This window comes from Candoia aspera, chromosome 9, assembly GCF_035149785.1.
Source record: "Candoia aspera isolate rCanAsp1 chromosome 9, rCanAsp1.hap2, whole genome shotgun sequence".
In the NCBI taxonomy this organism is placed as follows: Eukaryota; Metazoa; Chordata; class Lepidosauria; order Squamata; family Boidae; genus Candoia; species Candoia aspera.
In genome coordinates this window covers 4,443,406-4,461,846 of record NC_086161.1, presented here as the reverse complement: position 1 = coordinate 4,461,846, position 18,441 = coordinate 4,443,406, and the positions used below count along the sequence as shown (strand labels likewise).

Here is an 18,441-nt window from a genome sequence, read left to right as displayed (position 1 = left end):
CTCAACCTCACTCTTCAGGATGTCTGGCTCTAGCTCACCGACCACACTGTCAAAGCTATCCCCGATATTGTTATCCTTCCTATACAGGTTTTCTGTATATTCTTGCCACCTTTTCTTGATCTCTTCTTCTGTTAGGTCCTTGCCATCTTTGTTTTTGATCATACCCATTTTTGCCTGGAATTTACCTCCGATGTTTCTAATTTTCTGGAAGAGGTCTCTTGTCCTTCCTATTCTATTGTCTTCTTCCACTTCCGCGCATTGCTTGTTTAAAAATAATTCCTTATCTCTTCTGGCTAACCTCTGGAATTTTGCATTTAATTGGGCATATCTCCCCCTATCACTGTTGCCTTTTGCTTTCCTTCTTTCTTGGGCTACTTCTAGTGTCTCAGCAGACAGCCATTTTGCCTTCTTGGTTTTCTCTTTCTTTGGGATGTATTTTGTTGCCGCCTCCTGAACAATGCTGCCAACTTCTGTCCAGAGTTCTTCCGGGACCCTATCTACTAAGTCCAGTCCCTTAAATCTATTCTTCACCTCCACTGCATATTCCTTAGGAATATTAGTGAGCTCATATCTAGCTGATCTGTGGGTCTTCCCTAATCTCTTTAGTCTGATCCTAAATTGTGCAAGAAGAAGTTCGTGATCTGAACTACAGTCAGCTCCAGGCCTTGTTTTTACCGACTGTACAGATGTCCGCCACCTTTGGCTGCAAAGGATGTAATCAATCTGATTTCGGTGTTGTCCATCTGGTGAAGTCCATGTATAAAGCCGTCTCTTAGGTTGTTGGAAGAGAGTGTTTGTTATGCAGAGTGAATTGTCTTGGCAAAATTCTATCAGCCTGTGTCCTGCTTCGTTTTGTTCTCCCAGGCCATACTTACCTGTAATTCCAGGTGTCATTTGACTGCCCACCTTAGCATTCCAGTCTCCTGTGATGAAAATAACATCTCTTTTAGGCGTGTTGTCCAGTAGGTGCTGCAGATCCTCATAGAACTGCTCTACTTCAGCTTCTTCAGCATTTGTGGTTGGGGCGTATATTTGGATCACTGTGATGTTAGATGGCTTGCCCTGAATTCGAATTGAGATCATTCTATCATTTTTTGGGTTGTATCCAAGCACTGCTTTAGCCACTTTACTATTAATTATGAAGGCTACTCCATTTCTTCTGTGGTCCTCTTGTCCGCAGTAGTAGATCTGGTGGTCATTTGATGTGAAGTGGCCCATTCCAGTCCATTTCAGTTCACTGACACCCAGAATGTCTATCTTTAATCTTGACATCTCACCAATAACCACATCCAATTTGCCCTGGCTCATAGATCTTACATTCCAGGTTCCGATGGTGTGTTGATCCTTAGAACATCGGATTCGCCGTTCACCACCAGCACCGTCGGCCGCTAGCCGTCCTTTCGGCTTTGAGCTAGCTGCGTCATCACGTCTGGGGCTAGTTGAACTCATCCTCTGTTCCTCCCCAGTAGCATTTTGACCATCTTCCGACCTGGGGGTCTCATCTTCCGATGGTATACCGACATATCTCTGGTTGTACTGATCCATTTAGTTTTCACGGCAAGAATACTGAGGTGGGTTGCCATTACCTTCCCCAGGGATCGCATTTAGTCTGACCTCTCTGTCATGACCTTCCCGTCTTGGGTGGCCCTTCACGGTTTAGCTCATGGCATCATTGAGTGCTCAAGCTCCAGCACCACGACAAGGTAACGATCCTTTGCTGAAGTCCCCTTCATGTACAGACTTGGATAATGTGAAATGAGTATCATTTGCTGTGACGATCCCAGTACCAAGATCCCAACTTAGAAATTCTCCCGACAGTCCATCAGGAAGCTTAAAGAATTATTTATTTATTGAGGATCTGATTAACACAGGATAGTAGCCAAAGCTCCAAGTGAGGATTTGGTGCCAAGACATTCAAAGTGATTCTTTCCCTCCTCTGATCTCATCCCTCCCCCCCACCTCGCAAACAGGCTGTTTCTGTCATGAGTAAGGACAGTTTCTCACTCCTGAGTTCCCCCCTCCCATCTCAGCAGTTCGTTAAAGCAGGTGCCTTATCAGTAGCAGCAAAGCATCCTTGGCTAAATGTCTGAGGCAAAGGAATGTGAAACTAATACAAGATGGTTGGAATGTGGTGAATGTGTGAAGGCAGCTAACATGTGTAACTTCTAATGGCAGGCGAACCAAGAGAAGGGAGCCTGACAATTGCAGACTGAAATCTACACTTTTCATATTTTTGTGGTGCAGCTTGCAACTCAGACAATCATAAAACAATGCCCACATATTAGGTAAAAGTGTGGACCATGCAATACCTACTTAGGAAAGGCACAAAATTTAGGGGAATTTCCTAAGGGGGAAAAATGTGTATATTAGGAAAGTACCTACAAAAGTGCACTATTAGCAATGTGCAAATCTTCATGCACAAATGTGCGTTGCATTTCCTGGTTGCCATTTTGCCCCCAAACAGCCAGGACTAGAGAAAAAAGAGAGAGAAAGAGAATGCATAGTTTTCTTGGCACAGAGCAGAAATGGGAATAGGTGGGAAGGAAGGGCCCTTCAAGGATGTCCAGATCAGGAAACAGACTCCCGAAGAAGCCTAGAACTAAGCTTTATTGAGATGTTTCTTGTTCTTCCTAGCATTTTTTCCTCAGGGGCAGGGTCCGCTTTTTCGGATCAACCAAATGTTGATCCGTTGGTTGCGACAGGAATTGACCGACTGGCTTGTCGCCTGAGCCTGATGTTGTGGGCTGAGGGAGAGGGACTAGTCCCAAGTCACCCAGCTGGCTTTCTTGCCTAAGGCGGGACTAGAGCTCACTGTCTCCTGGTCTCCAGGACCAGACTGGCTCTCTATTATTATAATGTCCTATTGTTATTGTTTCTGTTATTTAATATTTTTAGCCTGCAGTTCCACCAAGAAGCTCAAGGTATTATCCATAATTCTCCCATTCTTACATTTTATCCTTACAACCTCACAATCATTAGAACCTCATATAACCTTATATTCTCTAGTTCTGTGGGAATGCCCTATCTTTTCTTCCTTCCTTTTTTCCTGTGGGTGCAGGGTCTGCTTTTTCGGATCAATCGAATGTTGGTCTGTTGGTTGCGACAGGAACTGACCGACTGGCTTGTCGCCTGAGCCTAACGTCGTGGGCTGAGAGAGAGGGACCAGCCCAAGGTCACCCAGCCGGCTTTCATGCCTAAGGTGGGACTAGAACTCACCGTCTCCTGGTTTCTAGCCCGTTGCCTTCACCACTAGACCCAACTGCTTTATTGACAGAATCTTGCAAGCCTGATTGTGTATTCTTCCCTTCCCTCTTATACCCCGGACAGGACCGGGCCTTAGCCTCTTCCTAATGCTACCTCTTTTCCCAGGGCTTAAGAAATGTTTCTGCCTTTTCTGTTCTTGTAACTGCTTCTGAATATTTCCCTCAAGGCCATCTACATGGCTCTCTACCCCTGCAACCTGCAAGAAGCATCCCAAGCAGAGGCTGAGCTTGAAGGAGTCTAACACTTTGCTCAGGGCACTGAAATGCCTCCAGCGATCCCAAGTCCTCGTCCTTACCCTTACGTTTATAAAAAGGCATGCTGTATCTATTTTCTGCTTTGCTATATATTTTAAGCAGATCAGCACCCTGCTGTACTCCGCTGATGATTATTAGAGCCACAACAAATCAAATCAAATGCTTTATCATGGTGGATGACCAGATGTAGGTGCAATTCAGCAACAATATTACCGGGGGAAAAGGGAAGTGGATAAAGGTAGTGAGCAATTGACACCAACAAGAATTAAACAGTCTGGAAAAGTGAAAACAGCAGGTAAGAACTGGAGCTCAAACCATATTTAGGGTATGTAAAGCAGCGAGAATTCCAATAAATGCTTAACTGTTAAGTAAGTACAAAGCTATATTGCTGTGTGGCAGTCTAATGGAGTATTAAAATACTATTATATTAAAACGTTTTGATAATTAAAATGTGGTGATAAAATGCAGAAGTATATGCTAAACTAATAAAGATCTACCTGGAATACTTTGAGTATAATTGTTGGTGCCTACTTAATACCTACTTAGTTAATAATAATAATAATAATAATAATTATTATTATTATTATATTATTATTATTATTATTTAGGGTTATGTAAGAGGAGGAGAGAGAGAAAGAGAAGGGGCCATAACAATCTAATACAAAAGGATACACACACTATTGACATCCTGGACTCCTTTTTTCCTGCATCCTTGCCTTCTTCATTTTCCGTGAGCCCTTCTATTAATCTAGATTATGTTTTCTCTTGCAAAACAGCACTCAGAACTGTATTTCTAGGCCCTATCAATCCCTGTAGGAACTTCCCTTAGACTGGAGCACCTCCTGCCTGGCAGCATTGCCAAAACAAGCCATAAATAACAACTGGGCTGCATTTGAGGGTCGTTCTTGGCGAGGCAACAGCTTGAGCTCCAGCTAATTAAGTTACATGGGGCTTGACAAAGCTGGTTTCCTTGCCTGGCATCTCTTTCCAAAGACGAATAACATGCAACAAATAAATTGGGCTTCTTTCGTCGTTGCTGGGTGGAACATCTCCCCCAGAGCCTCCCTGGTTCCTCAAGGACTGGGACAGGGAGGGAGGACTAGTTGCCGAAACCCCCTCAGAACGTGACAGTGTGAAATAGGCCTTGCTGAGCACAGCCAGAAGCTCAACGGCAAAAGCAGCTGGAGTCATTCTAATACATCGGTGTGAAAGAAAGGGCTGTCACACTGCCTTAGACGTGCATCGACTGGTGAGATGATATATCTCCCTTTTGGGAAATGAGCAAGAAAGAGAGATTAAAAAAAAAAAAGCAAAGACCATTAAGGGTTTAAGCAGAACACATCTCTCTGTCTAGCCTTGTCATCCCGGAAAGACAAAACTATCAGGGCACTAAGAGATGTCAAAACGGTCTCCCAGTCTTCCATAAAAACGCAAGAGCCCTGTTGGGGACGCCAACTGACTTTCAGACAAGGGTCTTGCTCCTTGCAAGAGGCCAGGGAGGAAGGAATTCCATGTTGGGAGGGACCTCCAAAAGCACCTTGCCCAGGCCACCCCAACCTCTACTTAAATGTCTAATGCAGTGTTTTTCAACTTCAGCAACTTCATGCGGACTTCAACTTCAACGGCTGGCTGGGGAATTCTGGAAGTTGAAGTCCGCATATCTTAAATTTGCTAAGGTTGAGAAATCTAATGCAACAGAAGATGTAGGTGGTTACTCCTATCATCAGTAGGTTCTCACTGATGTCCAACCAAGTTCATGCTTGATTTAGGTCCCATCCTGCACAGCAATAGCGTGTCACATTCTCCATGTGACTGCTTGTCAAACTATCTTAATGACCATTTCCTGAGCATGCGTACATATGCACACACACACGTAAAGGAAGACTTCAAGTTATCAGACTATCTCCTAAAAAAGAATTCCCATGAAGAGAGACGGTCAGTATCCATTTTGAGCATAGTATCAGAGAAGAGGAGATCCTCTGCTATTCCCAGCATTTCCTGGCTTTCTTTTCTATGAAACCTTCTCCTAGCCCAGAGGCTGGGCAAAAGATCACTGATTAACTACTGCAGGAATAGCAGCCTTGAAGCATCTAGACTGGAATTTCCAGAGCAATTTGGGGTGCATTCACCCAAATCTATCCCACCTACTTAAATGAGCAATTATCTGGATTTCTGCAAACCACATACAGCCTGAACATTAACTGATTGCAGTACTTAACCTGGCTAATACACCCACACTGGGGGGAAAAGGCCGTGAATAAATGTATGTATTTATTTTACATGATTTCTATAGCTGCCCATCTCATACAAGTGACTCTGAGTGCTGACAAGGATTGGAACACAACAAAAGCCACAACACGTATGTATATATGGAGGGGGGGGGAATCAAGCTATGGGAGATGCTATCAGAATTCCTACCCATCTTCCAGGTGAAACTATCACCCCGTCAAGAGCACAAGAGAAAATAAAACACAACAGGATTCGTTCAAACTGAAAAGCGAAGAATTCTTGAAACTCAGGTTCTCTGACTGACGGATTGGCTCCGTCTCATCCATGGGAGGCAGGTACCTCAAGTTCTGTGTGCAGCTGACCCCCACTGCCCCTTTCTCCTAACCATGCTGAGCATACACAATCTAGGCTGGCATTAATATATACAACCCTGATAGAAAAACTGGTTTCCTTCAGAGTCTTGGCAAATGCCTGGATCTTAAAAAAACTACCAACTTGCACACAAACGATGATCCCTCTGATTCTCCAGGACACTGAAGCACAGATGATGCTCCTGAAATACTAATGAGCAGCAAACTTGGGACACCGCTGCTTGCAAGTTTTGCTTTGGATCCTGGAGCTGCTGTTTGTCATACTGTTAGAAGCTGGGGATCATTCCGTATCTCTGGAATGGGTGGTTTCTTTAAAGCAGCTCAACTTTTGGGAGGGGCACCTTGTCTAGGTAGAGCAAGTCTGCATCTTGCCTTGTTTTCAGGTTTGAGCTCTTGTCATGAGTACTGATGGCGAGCAGGAGGGGGCCCCTATCCAGGGTGGAAAACGCATGCGTAGTACTGAGGAATTAAGCAGCCATTCAAAGAGACACAGATCAGACCCGGCTTAATTCTTGGGGTTTATCTGTCTGGGTTTTTCCCACGCTTCTTCAGTTTGTTAGGATTTTCTGTCTAACGTAGCAGTAATAAAACACTAGAGACCTACGCCTCGTCTCAGCGTGGTTCCTGACTGTTAGGACAGCTCTTTTGTATATTGCCTTCCTACGTCCATGATCTCCTGCCCACCTTCTCTACTCATGGGTGGCTGCTGCTGCCCTCAGTATTTTATTCTCCCCGCTCCCCACATTTTGCCTGGTTCAGAGTCTAAAACAGCTGCCACAGGAAAGAGCTGCCTATGGAGCTGCTATGGGCGGCCTTATATATTTGATTGATAAATTAAAATAAAGAAATCTTCACAGCCTGCAGGATAGTTGTGGCCGTAAGCAGGATGCTGAAGAGGGATGGACCATTCTTCTGACTCAGCAAGACTCTTATGCCCAGTCAAGAAGAGGAATAGACAGATTTGATTCCAATGACACCAGCATTTCCTTGTATTCAAAAGATATACTGTAGGGCCCAATGACTTAGTATTTAGAGAATATCTGGCATCCCTTTAAAAATGCTCAAATGTTGCTTTCCTCTTTCCGAAGGTGGCAGGGAAAAACCTCAGATTCCAACACATCTGCTGGCTCATTACATAATTTTAGACTCTGCCATTAATGGATTTTTGGGGTCCTTTTTTACGGCAGTGGTATGGAACCAGGCATCAATATGCTTAAAATAAACCCATTGGAAACAGTGATATTTAAATCAGTTGTGATTTACTTCATTCCAACCAATTTCAAAGTGTCTGCTTCAGGTATGTATGACAAAGCCTGGACCATCTTATTGCACACTTCCCACTATTTATTTATCTATCTGATTTGTCACCACCCATCTCCTCCCACCAGAGGGATACTAAATATTGAAAGCCAGCTGTACCATGTTAGAAGGTTTACCCCGATGGCACCTCTTCTCCCTTGCTGAATTGATGACAGCTTTACAGGTGGAGAATGAAAGCTACAGAATCAATGTAGCCATACTCAGGAGGAATGGAACCTCAAAGTACTTCCCTGTACAGGTAGTCCTCGCTTAACGACCATTTGTTTAGCAATGGTTCAGACTTACGACAGTGCTGAAAAAACCGGCTTACAACCGGCCCTTGCACTTACAACTGTCACTCTGTCACCATGATCACGTGATCATGATTTGGGCGCTTGGCAACCGGTTCGTTTTTATGACTTTCACACCATCCTGCGGTCATGTGATCACCATTTCTGACCTTCCCAGCTGGCTTCCGGCAAGCAAAATCAATGGGGAACCACATGATTTACTTAATGACTGCTGCAAAAAAGGTCGTAAAATCAGGTCAAATTCACTTAACAACTGCAACACTTAGTGACCGAAATTCCAGTCCCAGTTCTGGTTGTTAAGTGGGGACTACCAGTAAACTGAAAGCTGTTGATGATGCTATCCCTGTTGGTCACCAGAACCAGCATAGAAGTCCCATTTTACTAAAAGACTATCCATATAAAAACCAGTTCCATGCCCACAGCCATCCTCAAAAGTCTTCACGGCTCTCCTGGGATCTGACATAGCTTGGTTGCTTTGCATTCTGCAAAACCAAGAGACTTCTGACCCACCAGCCAACCAGACACCCTTTCCAAACCTGCCTAGTTTTTGGACCTGGGCTTCTACTTCTCAGAAAGTACACATATTTTCTTTAATGTTTTCCAGTCACTTCCATTTGTCCTCTTGTCCCTGGATTTTTTTCTTCCTAGCCTTGGCCTGATGAATGTTGCTTATGCTACAGGAAACTGGTGACGTTATTCAGATTTTTCATGTCAAGCCACGCTGCACGGATTTGTCAGCCCGAGAATCCATCAGTCGTCATTGCAGAATAAATTAGTTCCTTTGGTTGCTCCTATTTGCATGCTTAAATGGTGGCCCAAACCAAAATAAATTTAAAGAAAAACTCGAAATATTATGCCACGGAAGTTTTTTTTCCAGCCAATCAGGAAATACAAAGCGGTTTTTTTTCCTCTCACCAAACTGAAGACTAACTCTGGGTGTTCCACTTGAAGTCTTTTATTTCATTCTAATTAGCACACCATATGATTTGCTGCCTCTTTTTTCATATACTTACTTTGACAAAAGCCCTATGAAGTACAGAAATGTTTGTAATTAACCTGGCACTGTGGCAGCCAGCATTAATTGCTGCCTCCTAATTTTCATTTGTCTGATGGTCCTCTTTCAAGAAAAAAAGCCCTCATATTTTTGGTTTTCATCTCCTTTTTCCGCACTGTCAATGATTGGACGAAACTAAGGTAAGCTGTTTAAGGCTCTCCATCTCATGTATTTATCATCTGTATGAGAATTGGATGTCCTGGGTTGCAAAGAGACATTTTGTATGTTTTTTCAAAGAAGTACACACACCTCTTATTCACATACAGTATTTAACAACACAGTAGAGCCGGTTTGGGGGGGTGGTTAAGGCACCAGGCCAGAAACCGGGAGACTGAGTTCTAGTCCCACCTTGGGCATGAAGCCAGCTGGGTGACCTTGGGCCAGTCACTTTCTCTCAGTCCTGGGAAGGAGGCAATGGCAAACCACTTCTGCAATCTTGCCAAGAAAACTGCAGGGACTAATCCTGGCAGTTGCCAGGAGTCGACTCTGACTCGAAGGCACCAAAACAAAAACAAAAACCCAAAGGCACAGATTGCCTTAAAACTGAGATTTTATCTCTGCTTAGTTGCATTCACTTTTTTTTTTTGAAATAAAACTTTATTCTTTTCAGAGTATAGTTAAGATACAGAAAAGAGAGCATAGAATAGATAGGAAACAGAGCTAAAGGAAAAAGAAAAAACTATAAAAATGTTGATAGAAAGAAGACAGAAATGGAAAGTGGCTTCCGACTTTCTCCAATACAGATATAGATAAATTTACAAATCTAATCTCTTACAATTAAGTAACCTATCATAACATTATTTCTATTACAAGAAACCATTTGATCACTAAAACCCAAAGTCAAAACATTGTTTTTTTTCTATTACAAACAAGTACTCTAAAAGTGGTTGCCAAGTAGATATAAATCCAGAAACAGAATGTTCTCTAATTAAAACTGTTAATTTAGCCATTTCAGCCAAATCCATTAATTTAACAATCCAACCTTCAACCGTAGGTATTTGTGGATCTTTCCATCGTTGTGCATATAACAGCTGCATGCACTTTTTGACTTCCACAAGTGCTCCTGGTATCTTTTCTGCTGCTTCATCTCTTTGATCTCCTCCTAGGAAGAGGCCTCAAGGATGCGATCTTATCCACAGGTCTAGTTCCCACCATATGTTTTATGCATATGTCTGAGCAGCGGGAGAGTGGGATTTTGCCTCATTTGGATTATCTTAAATCGAGCCTTTATTATTCTAAAAAACCTTGGGTGTTTCTAAGGGTGCCAAGGAAGCCCTCTGGTTTCTTGATGGTCTTTTTTTTCTGTGCATCTCCCATGTCAGTTGTCACCACCTAAGTTAGATGTTGGGTAGAGCCAGTGTGGTGTAGTGGTTAAGGCACCTAGGCTAGAAACCAGGAGACCTGAGTTATAGTCTCACCTTAGGCATGAAGCCAGCTGGGTGACTTTGAGCCAGTCATTCTCTCTCAGCCCTGGGAAGGAGGCAATGGCAAACCACTTCTGAAATCTTGCCAAGAAAACTGTAGGGACTCGTCCAGGCAGTTTCCAGGAGTCAAAAACTGACTTGAAGCCCCCCCCTCCCGCCAACATTAACACAACTGTCTGACGGAAAGCGCAGATCAAGTTGGTTCTCCTCCCCACAATGCAAAACTAAAAACTTGAAATTTGCTACCATTAAACACAAGGATAGCCACTAATTTAGACAACTACAAAGGGATTTATAAACTGTGGAAGAGTATAAATACTTATACATTCTTCCTGCAGTCAGCTGCCTTCTTGCAGTTACCCTTCTGTAAGTCAGCCACTGACCTTGGCTGAGAAGCCACCTCCGCTATGCATTTTTCTTTCTTGAAGAGGTATCCGCAGGGGGGAGGAGGGTCAGAAGAATCAATATGCCCCGCAGTTGAAGCCCTGCCCCCATAGATGCCCCTGTTTTCCTGACCAACCATTCAATATGGATGCAGCACAGAGGAAGAGGGGAAGCAGAGTCATCACAACAGCTGAAGTGAGAGGCCAGCTTTTCCACCCCATCTGACTGTGGTACAGATCGGACAGTTTAGAATTGTACCTGTTTACTTTTTTCTACTATCTTCCTCAGCCTTTTTCCATAGGTGGTATGTCTGTTGTAGCCTCAGTTGGTCTTACTGTTTATCTTTGTCAGCCAATCCATGAACTTGAAAAGCAGGATTTTTTTTAAAAAAAGAATCCAACAAATAAAAACAGCCAAACAAATGGAGCCTTAATGTTTAAAATGAACATGCCAGATGTTAGAGTATAATTGAACTGGGGGAAATTTGGGAGACATAAAGAGGAAGCACTTCTTCATGAAGACCAGAATTCATACCCAACGGACATTGCTACCCCAAGGTGTAGTGAGGCCACACGTTTGCTGGCTTTAAAAAGGGATTAAACAAATCCATGGATGATAAAGCTATCAGTGGCCACTAATTAAGTTGACTACACACAACCAAGAGTTTTTTCAATACCAGTTGTCGGGAAATGCAATTGAGTGAGCAGCCCAGGACTCAAGCTATGCCTGCAGGCTTCCCAGTAGTATTCCGCTTGGAAAAGAGAAAGTTGGATGTGATTTGGCTTGGGTTTGAGCTAGAATGGCTGCCTTTATCTTGGCTGCCACCTTGAGAATATTTGGGCAATCACAGTCCACATATCTGCTTCTGGAGACTGCTGGAGGGCTGGTAGCCATTGAGAGCCTTGATCTTCAATAGTTCTTATTGAACCTTCAGGTCATACTTCTGACCTACAGAACCAATTTTGCATGGAAGTAATTGCAACAGGATGCAATGGCAACAGCAAGCTTATTTGTTCAACTTGCCAGTCAAAATGTGCTTCTCTTTCCTTTCTCCCCATTGTTACAAAGCAACAAATAGCTCAGTAATTAGTTCTAGGTAATCTAGAAACTCTTACCTTCACAAAGTAGGCAGGCAAATAAACAGCCCTCTACCACTTGACAGAATATTCTAACATCTGGTCAAAAGCCTGAATCCCTTCCCTCCTTTCTAAATCATACACTCCTTTGTGGTTCTTCCTCTTCACAGCCTTGAAGGATGGTTTAAAACTGTTCATCTTTATAAACATTTAAGCTGGCAGCCCAAGGCATCAGCAAACAATCCAACAACAAAAGACTAAAGAACCAGCTGGATGTTTATAGCCTGTTATGAGAGACACTTTCAAAAAAACTAGGTTCATTGTTGACGAGAGCCTAGAGGGAACCACACTCAGTGGCCTGATTTACATGATGCACAGAACTCAACATTGAAAGAGAGCAGTAAAGATGTTATGTGAACTCTCTAACATGTTTAACTAACCCAGAGGGTTAGCCTGCAAAAGCCCTGGGTTTGTTTGGGGTTAAACTGGCTCTCCTAATCAACTAATGCCCTTTGTGTTCGGCAAACTACTTAGCAAGGAGTCAAATGATTCTTATTTCTGAGCTCGCGATGAAATCCCAAAGAGGCCTGTAAAAATGGGCATCTCTAGGAACATCCCTCTTTCCCCAATCCTTATCATCTCAGCACTAATTGCACCCCTGCAGCTTCCCCAAACATCTTCAGAAGTAGGGAGGAAAGGAACAGCCTCCGAGAATCCTAGAAGGACTGAAAAAATTGTCACCAGCCACATGCCAGACCCAGCCATACGGCGTCACGTGCCGCCAACATACAATGGGGAATTGACTACAAGTATTAATGGCTGGGTCTTTCATGATGTGAGCAGGACCTGACATCACTCCAGCATAATCCAGAAGCTAAGAACTGTCTTGATGGATCAGTCTAAAGATCCCCCTGATCTAGCCTTGAGCTGCTTACTATACTCAACCAGATGTTTAATGCCAATGACCGTCCCTATTCAGACAGAATAGATTGCCTCCTGACAGCTGCTTTATCAGGTTTCAAAGAAGTGTAACATTGTGACAAGATTGTACTGAAGGTGTGGCCCATGGGATTCAGGAAGGGGAAGAAGCTGGGGGTCTGGAACTCAAGCCAAGTGACCAAGATCTTCAGACATTTACGAAGGAGCTATAGGAAGGACTCACAGGACAGTGAAGTCATTTGCACGGAAACTATTATTATTTTGAACAAATGCTATCCAATTATTTCTCATTTAGCTTTTTTGGGAGCTTCTCTCTCAGGGGTCAGAAAGAATGGGTGCAATCAGCTCCATTCAACAAAGTATTGTTCGCTCACCTTTGAGAGTCAAAGTACAAAATGTACCTTACGTGTACCTTGTGCATCACTTGTGGTGGTTAGAGTGCCTTTGGATTTCTGAATTCAAATCCCTCCAGAAATCCTGCATATTTGCTCTCTCTCCGTGGCCCTCTGCATCCCTTTGAACAAGGTGGCCCTAAAGAATCTATAGGGAGTTTTCAGAAGATGAAGAGTTCAATCCTCAACTTTTCCCCCAACCCTAGGTAGATTATCATATTTGGAAATGACCAATGAAGATCCCTCATAATTCACTAGTTTGGCTTCCAGAGAATCAAAGGGATCTCCATGGCTGACCCTGAAGCCCTGGAGGATGATGGAAGCCTGATTTCAGCCCAGGTGCTTGAGCAGTTGAGGAGTTGAGGATTGTCCCCTTTTGCATTTAAGTCCCCCCTCAAAATGGACACAACTGTCCACAGACCTCACCATCCTAATCAACAACATGCCTTTCTAGCGATAACAGATCCAGTCCAAAGTAGCAATCAACCAACAAAAATAATAAAACAGTTGAAAGAGATCATGAAGTCAGCAAGAAATGGCATGCTTACCACGTGACGTTCTCTTTGCCTGTGCAGATGGGAGATTTCACATTTGGATGCTTCCCATACCCAAAATATCTCCATACTTACAGAGCACATGACCATCTAAGACCATCTTCCCCAACCCCAGTGTTCTCAAGACATGTCAGTCTAGAATTCCCAGAATTCCCAGCCAGCTAATTATGGGAGTTCTAGTCTAACATATCTAGAGAGCACTAGGTGGAGGAAGATGGGTATAGGAGGAGATTAGTTTAGAGACCTCTGTCCCTGCCATAACATTTTGTGAACATTCCATTGCAAGGGAAGCTTTTCAATAGGAGAGTGAAACTATCCATGAAATAAGGAAAATATTCTAGTATACATATAAGATAGCCCTTAAGTCTTTAGCATTGGCTGGCTTACTCACCCGGGCGATCAGCTCTCCAACCATGCCAGTCCAAGTTCCATTAGCCTCGGGAACTCCATACACTCCATCTCCCACCAGGTGGATCTTGTAGTTGAAGCGCAAAATATCTGCCAACTCCTTGAGCATGTCCACGCAGAAGCCTTCATAGCGGTCATTCCCTTCCAGCTCTTGATGGTTGCCCTTGAGCATTAAGTAAGGGTTTTCCTGCATCGAAACTGGGCAGCTGTCATTCCCATCTTAGCCATGGAGTTGCAACAGCACTAGATTTAGCACAAATTGGAAAGCAGGGGCGGGTGATATGAGGGACTCACTGGGAACTTCTGGGAAGGAACAAATCTCTGGAATAGATACACCCGGCTCTCAAGTTATCTGCGGGATCGGTGATGGCCAACTCGATCCAAAGGAGCAGATGTTCCCAGGTTTGGCAGGCAGACAGTTATCTCATTCTATGCAAGTGACAATCTTTTCAGAAAAGTGGGATTCTGTGGGCAATAAATGTCACTTGGCATATGTGGGACAATATGGAGGGGTGCAATAGAGCTACAAATAAGATGCACAAGATGCAGGTGGTATGGTTGCTAGCAGCAGTCAGTATGGGGTGTAGGATGTCTGGCTACTGTTATATACCAGCCTAGGACTAAAATGGGAAAGGATGTCTCCAGTGCAGCAAACGGCCCTGATTGTTTAGCCAGAATGACAGTGGCCTGTGGTAGCAATACAGCAATACTTGAGGACCAGATATTTCTGTTCCTTGAGCAGTAGCCTCATTGCCATCATGAAGTGGTTTGCTGTGGAACACCTTGGCACCTGCACCTGGTTGAAGAAACTTCATATGGAAGCCAATCATTTTCCTGGGCATAATCTGGCAGACAATAACTTAGCTGATGGAAGAACTGAGCCTGCCAATCTGGGAAGGATGTCAGCCAGAATACAAACTGCTGCTGGGCTTAAGACTGCATGGATGGGAGTCCCTAAGGATGTTTTTGGAGAACGTAGAAATACTGAACAACTGAAGAGGCCAAGAAGCACTTGGCCATGATGGGAAATGAGCACAGCAAGGAGTTTTTGATGTTATGAAAACATCTCCATAAATTATCTCTCAGATTGTATAATCCTTGTCACAACAAGAGGTTTTAGACAAATGGAAGATGACTTCTCCATCTTTATAATTAAACTTATCTAATCCAAATCACATTTGGAGAAGAATGTAAAACTGGGATGTATCCCATTTCAAGCTTCTTTCCTGCTGGTCCTGAATGTATCAAAAATAGATTTCTGTGCAATATAGCAATGAGAAATTAAATAACTTCTACAAATTAGCAGTTTGTATGTTCCTTTAGGAGTTAAATATGCAGTCCTATGCATTGAATGATGGCAGGTTGAACAGTTTTCCTCAAGCTGGTATCCTCCAGATGTGCTAGGATTACAACTTTCAGTATCCCCAGTTAGTATGCTGGCTCTCATAATCCTAATATGTCTACAAGGCACCAAGTTGGAGAAAAGCTGGTACAGAGGACAATAAGAGGCCATGTCTTGATTGCTTGAGAAGAAAAGGGGTCATTCCGACCCTCCATGCTTACCAGGATGGTGGTGACAAGAAGTGTGGTGTTGAAGAGGCTCTCGGACACATTGGAAGAGAAGATCTGGTTATCCATAGAAAGGCCTTTAGTGACATGCCAGTGACCAATCTGCAAAGAGGAAGAGGAGAATTGTGACTCAGCCAAAGGGAACTGCGGCCTGCTTCTGCCATATGGCCACTCTGGCTGACAACACAGCCAATTCTGCCAATCGCAGCAGTCAATGCTTCATTAGCTTTACAATATATCCCCCCAGCGTTATGTTGGAGAACTCAGCTATAACTTGGCTTCAGCAAAGGTAGTCATCATCTCAATTAAAAAAACAAAACCTTGTGGGGCTTGTTCCAGGAGTTCCAACATAGAGAAACCCTTATGCATTGGATAATGGGAAGCATCTGGGAGGCAGAGGACTTCAGCTGAAGTGCCGAGATCAGTGTGGAGAACATCATACCTGAGCAAAGACTAGATTTTCAGCTCTTTCCACTGCTGTGTTGTATCCTAGTAAGACACATTGATACAAAGGCACATTTTCCATGGTTCTGTTGGGTTACTAATGACTATAGTCTCCTTTCCTCTACAATGGCTTCCAAGAGATTAATTAACCCTTTGTAAATGACATCATTCAAGCTAATCAACCCCAACAATCCAATAGTGAGTCTAATCCATTCTATCTAGGCTTCCATTTTATTCTCCTTAAAACTAATTTACGCTCTCCAGTGGCAACGGAATGGAGCCATAAATCCTTTCTGACACACTGAAAGGATCTAGCTTTCCCTGTGTGTGTGTGTGTGTGTGTTTTAAACCAAGATCGAAGAGTCCTGAGTTTCAAATGCTACTAATTTCGGATATTTGGTTTTAAGACTGACCTTTCTTATGAAAGCAGAACTTGTTTTATGTGGTCCTGCTAAGATGCAGCAGACAGGGGACAAAACGTTAGATCTTTCTGCAAGCAGAAGAGTTTTGCAAATGCATTCTCTGAGGAAGACCAGAATGGCCAATAACACTTGCTGAAACTTCCAACCTGAAAAAGGATTACTATTCTTGCCCTACAGCTGGCAGCCCACTGGGGCAAAATCGCTTTTCCATGTATTCAGTACCTTACATCTTCATTCTCTCTACTTGTGTTAGGAATATTATAGGGAAAACTTGACCCACAGTTCATTCCCAATATCACCCATTCTCTTAAAGCACATCAGTTTATCAAGTTGCATATCTTTTATTGTGAGATAAAAGACAGCTGGAAAGAGAGGCCATTCCAGGGCCACAATTTCCTAGAGACCTATAGGATGACAGTGAAAGCATACTGCACTTGCCAACCAGCCCAGATCAGTTTCATCTGGCTGGTGCAAATGTCTCAACAAAACCACTCTTTAACAACTTGAAATCCCACTTCAGCCTAATGCAATAATCAGTTTAAGTGGATTTTGAACTCGATTAAGTGAACAAGTAATGAGGATAATAAGACTGTGGTCTGGTGTGATTAGATTAGTGTTACCTACATAGGAACAAAGTTTTCAGATAGCCAAAGACATTTGTCTCCAACTGTGCTATGGACCAAATTCCTTTTCATTTCTTGAAAATATAAGAAAGGTGAAACAGAACTGAAATTACAGCTTGTTCAGTTAAGCTCTCTTGAAGGGTTACTTACTGTCTCTCAACTTTGCCTGTCTTGCAGGGATCTTAAGAAGATGAAAGCGCTCAGTTAGACATATGAAGACTTCAACAGTCTGAAATCAAGAATGTCTCTCTTGCAGAAAAAACCTGCTCAGTTTCTCCTGGGTGGGCAATCAGACATACTTGGTCTTAGACCAACACTGCACCAAGTACCACTGCTGCAGGGCATGGACACTTTCAGGATACACCTCAAACACACCCAAAATTCAAGCCAGGGAGACCTTGGCTCCAGCCACAATCTCTGCTCTGTTTGATCACCATAAGATTGCTATTTTATATGCCCAGGAATGTAATGAACACTGATGGTGAGGCTTTACATCAGCTTCTCATTTTAAACCTTGCAAGTTGAGTTTTTTCTGCCCTTTTTACCTGCTGTTTTATCCATTATATTATCCTTTTTTCAGTTTTTATCTCTGCTATTAATGCATTTTTATGAAAGGTATTTTGGACACTTTTTATGTCAAAAGCCAGTGTGCAAGAAAGTATTTAAAATCAATGCAATGGGAATGATTCCATGCACGCCTGTCTCAGCTCTCGGAGGGAGGTGAGATATACAGATTAAATGGGATAAACATGTCCCACAACTTTTACAATGCCTCTGCGTTGTAGATCAGTGTTAAAGTAAGAAGTTTGCAGTTGTCTGTTCATAGAGTATATTCCTAACTACAATGTGATATTCCTCACAGTGGCGAGACTACCCCTCAGCAACACAGCATTTATTTCCGCTCTCCCCTTCCCCCAGGCATTTAGAAACAGATTAACTTTAATTCTGACAGCCCTCTAAGTCCATAATTTGTTCTTTCCCTGCTGGCATGCCCAAACTAATTGACTATTGCTGCTGCCTTCTCCGACAACAGAGCTGTATGACCCTTGCTTGTACAATGGTACCGAGGCTAAATACATCCCTGCCTCAAGGTTATCCCATATCATTCTGCACTGACTCTGACTTGAGGCTGACTCTCTCAACCGCATGGTAATATTCCTAACAGATCCCCTTCCCAGTCTTCTGTTGCTGAAGGTGAAGAGATCCAAGAACATTAAAGCACAGAGCAGCTCTCTCTCTCTGATGGTGAAGAATTATGCTCCCTGCACACATCACTCGTCTGCCCGCCCCCCCATATGGAAGTGTCTAAATCAGGTAAAAATGGGAGAGACCAAAATTTTATGTCTAGGGAAGGAAGAGAACCACTTTGTCCAGCTGGAACCACAGCACAGGGTAAAACATGCTGACCTTTTCCTTCTGGTGGT

The 18,441-nt window shown here is 43.3% G+C and overlaps 1 protein-coding gene across 1 annotated transcript in view; it reads right to left on the bottom strand.

Annotated features, from left to right (window-relative positions):
- Positions 1-18,441, bottom strand: part of GRIK4 (glutamate ionotropic receptor kainate type subunit 4) — a 202,122-nt gene that overhangs the window by 39,598 nt on the left and 144,083 nt on the right. The window contains exons 10-11 of the mRNA XM_063311199.1: positions 15,523-15,630; positions 13,943-14,146 (exon numbers count right to left, since the gene is read on the bottom strand). Coding sequence (XP_063167269.1) covers positions 13,943-14,146; positions 15,523-15,630 — 312 coding nt within the window. The remainder of the gene's footprint in view (positions 1-13,942; positions 14,147-15,522; positions 15,631-18,441) is intronic.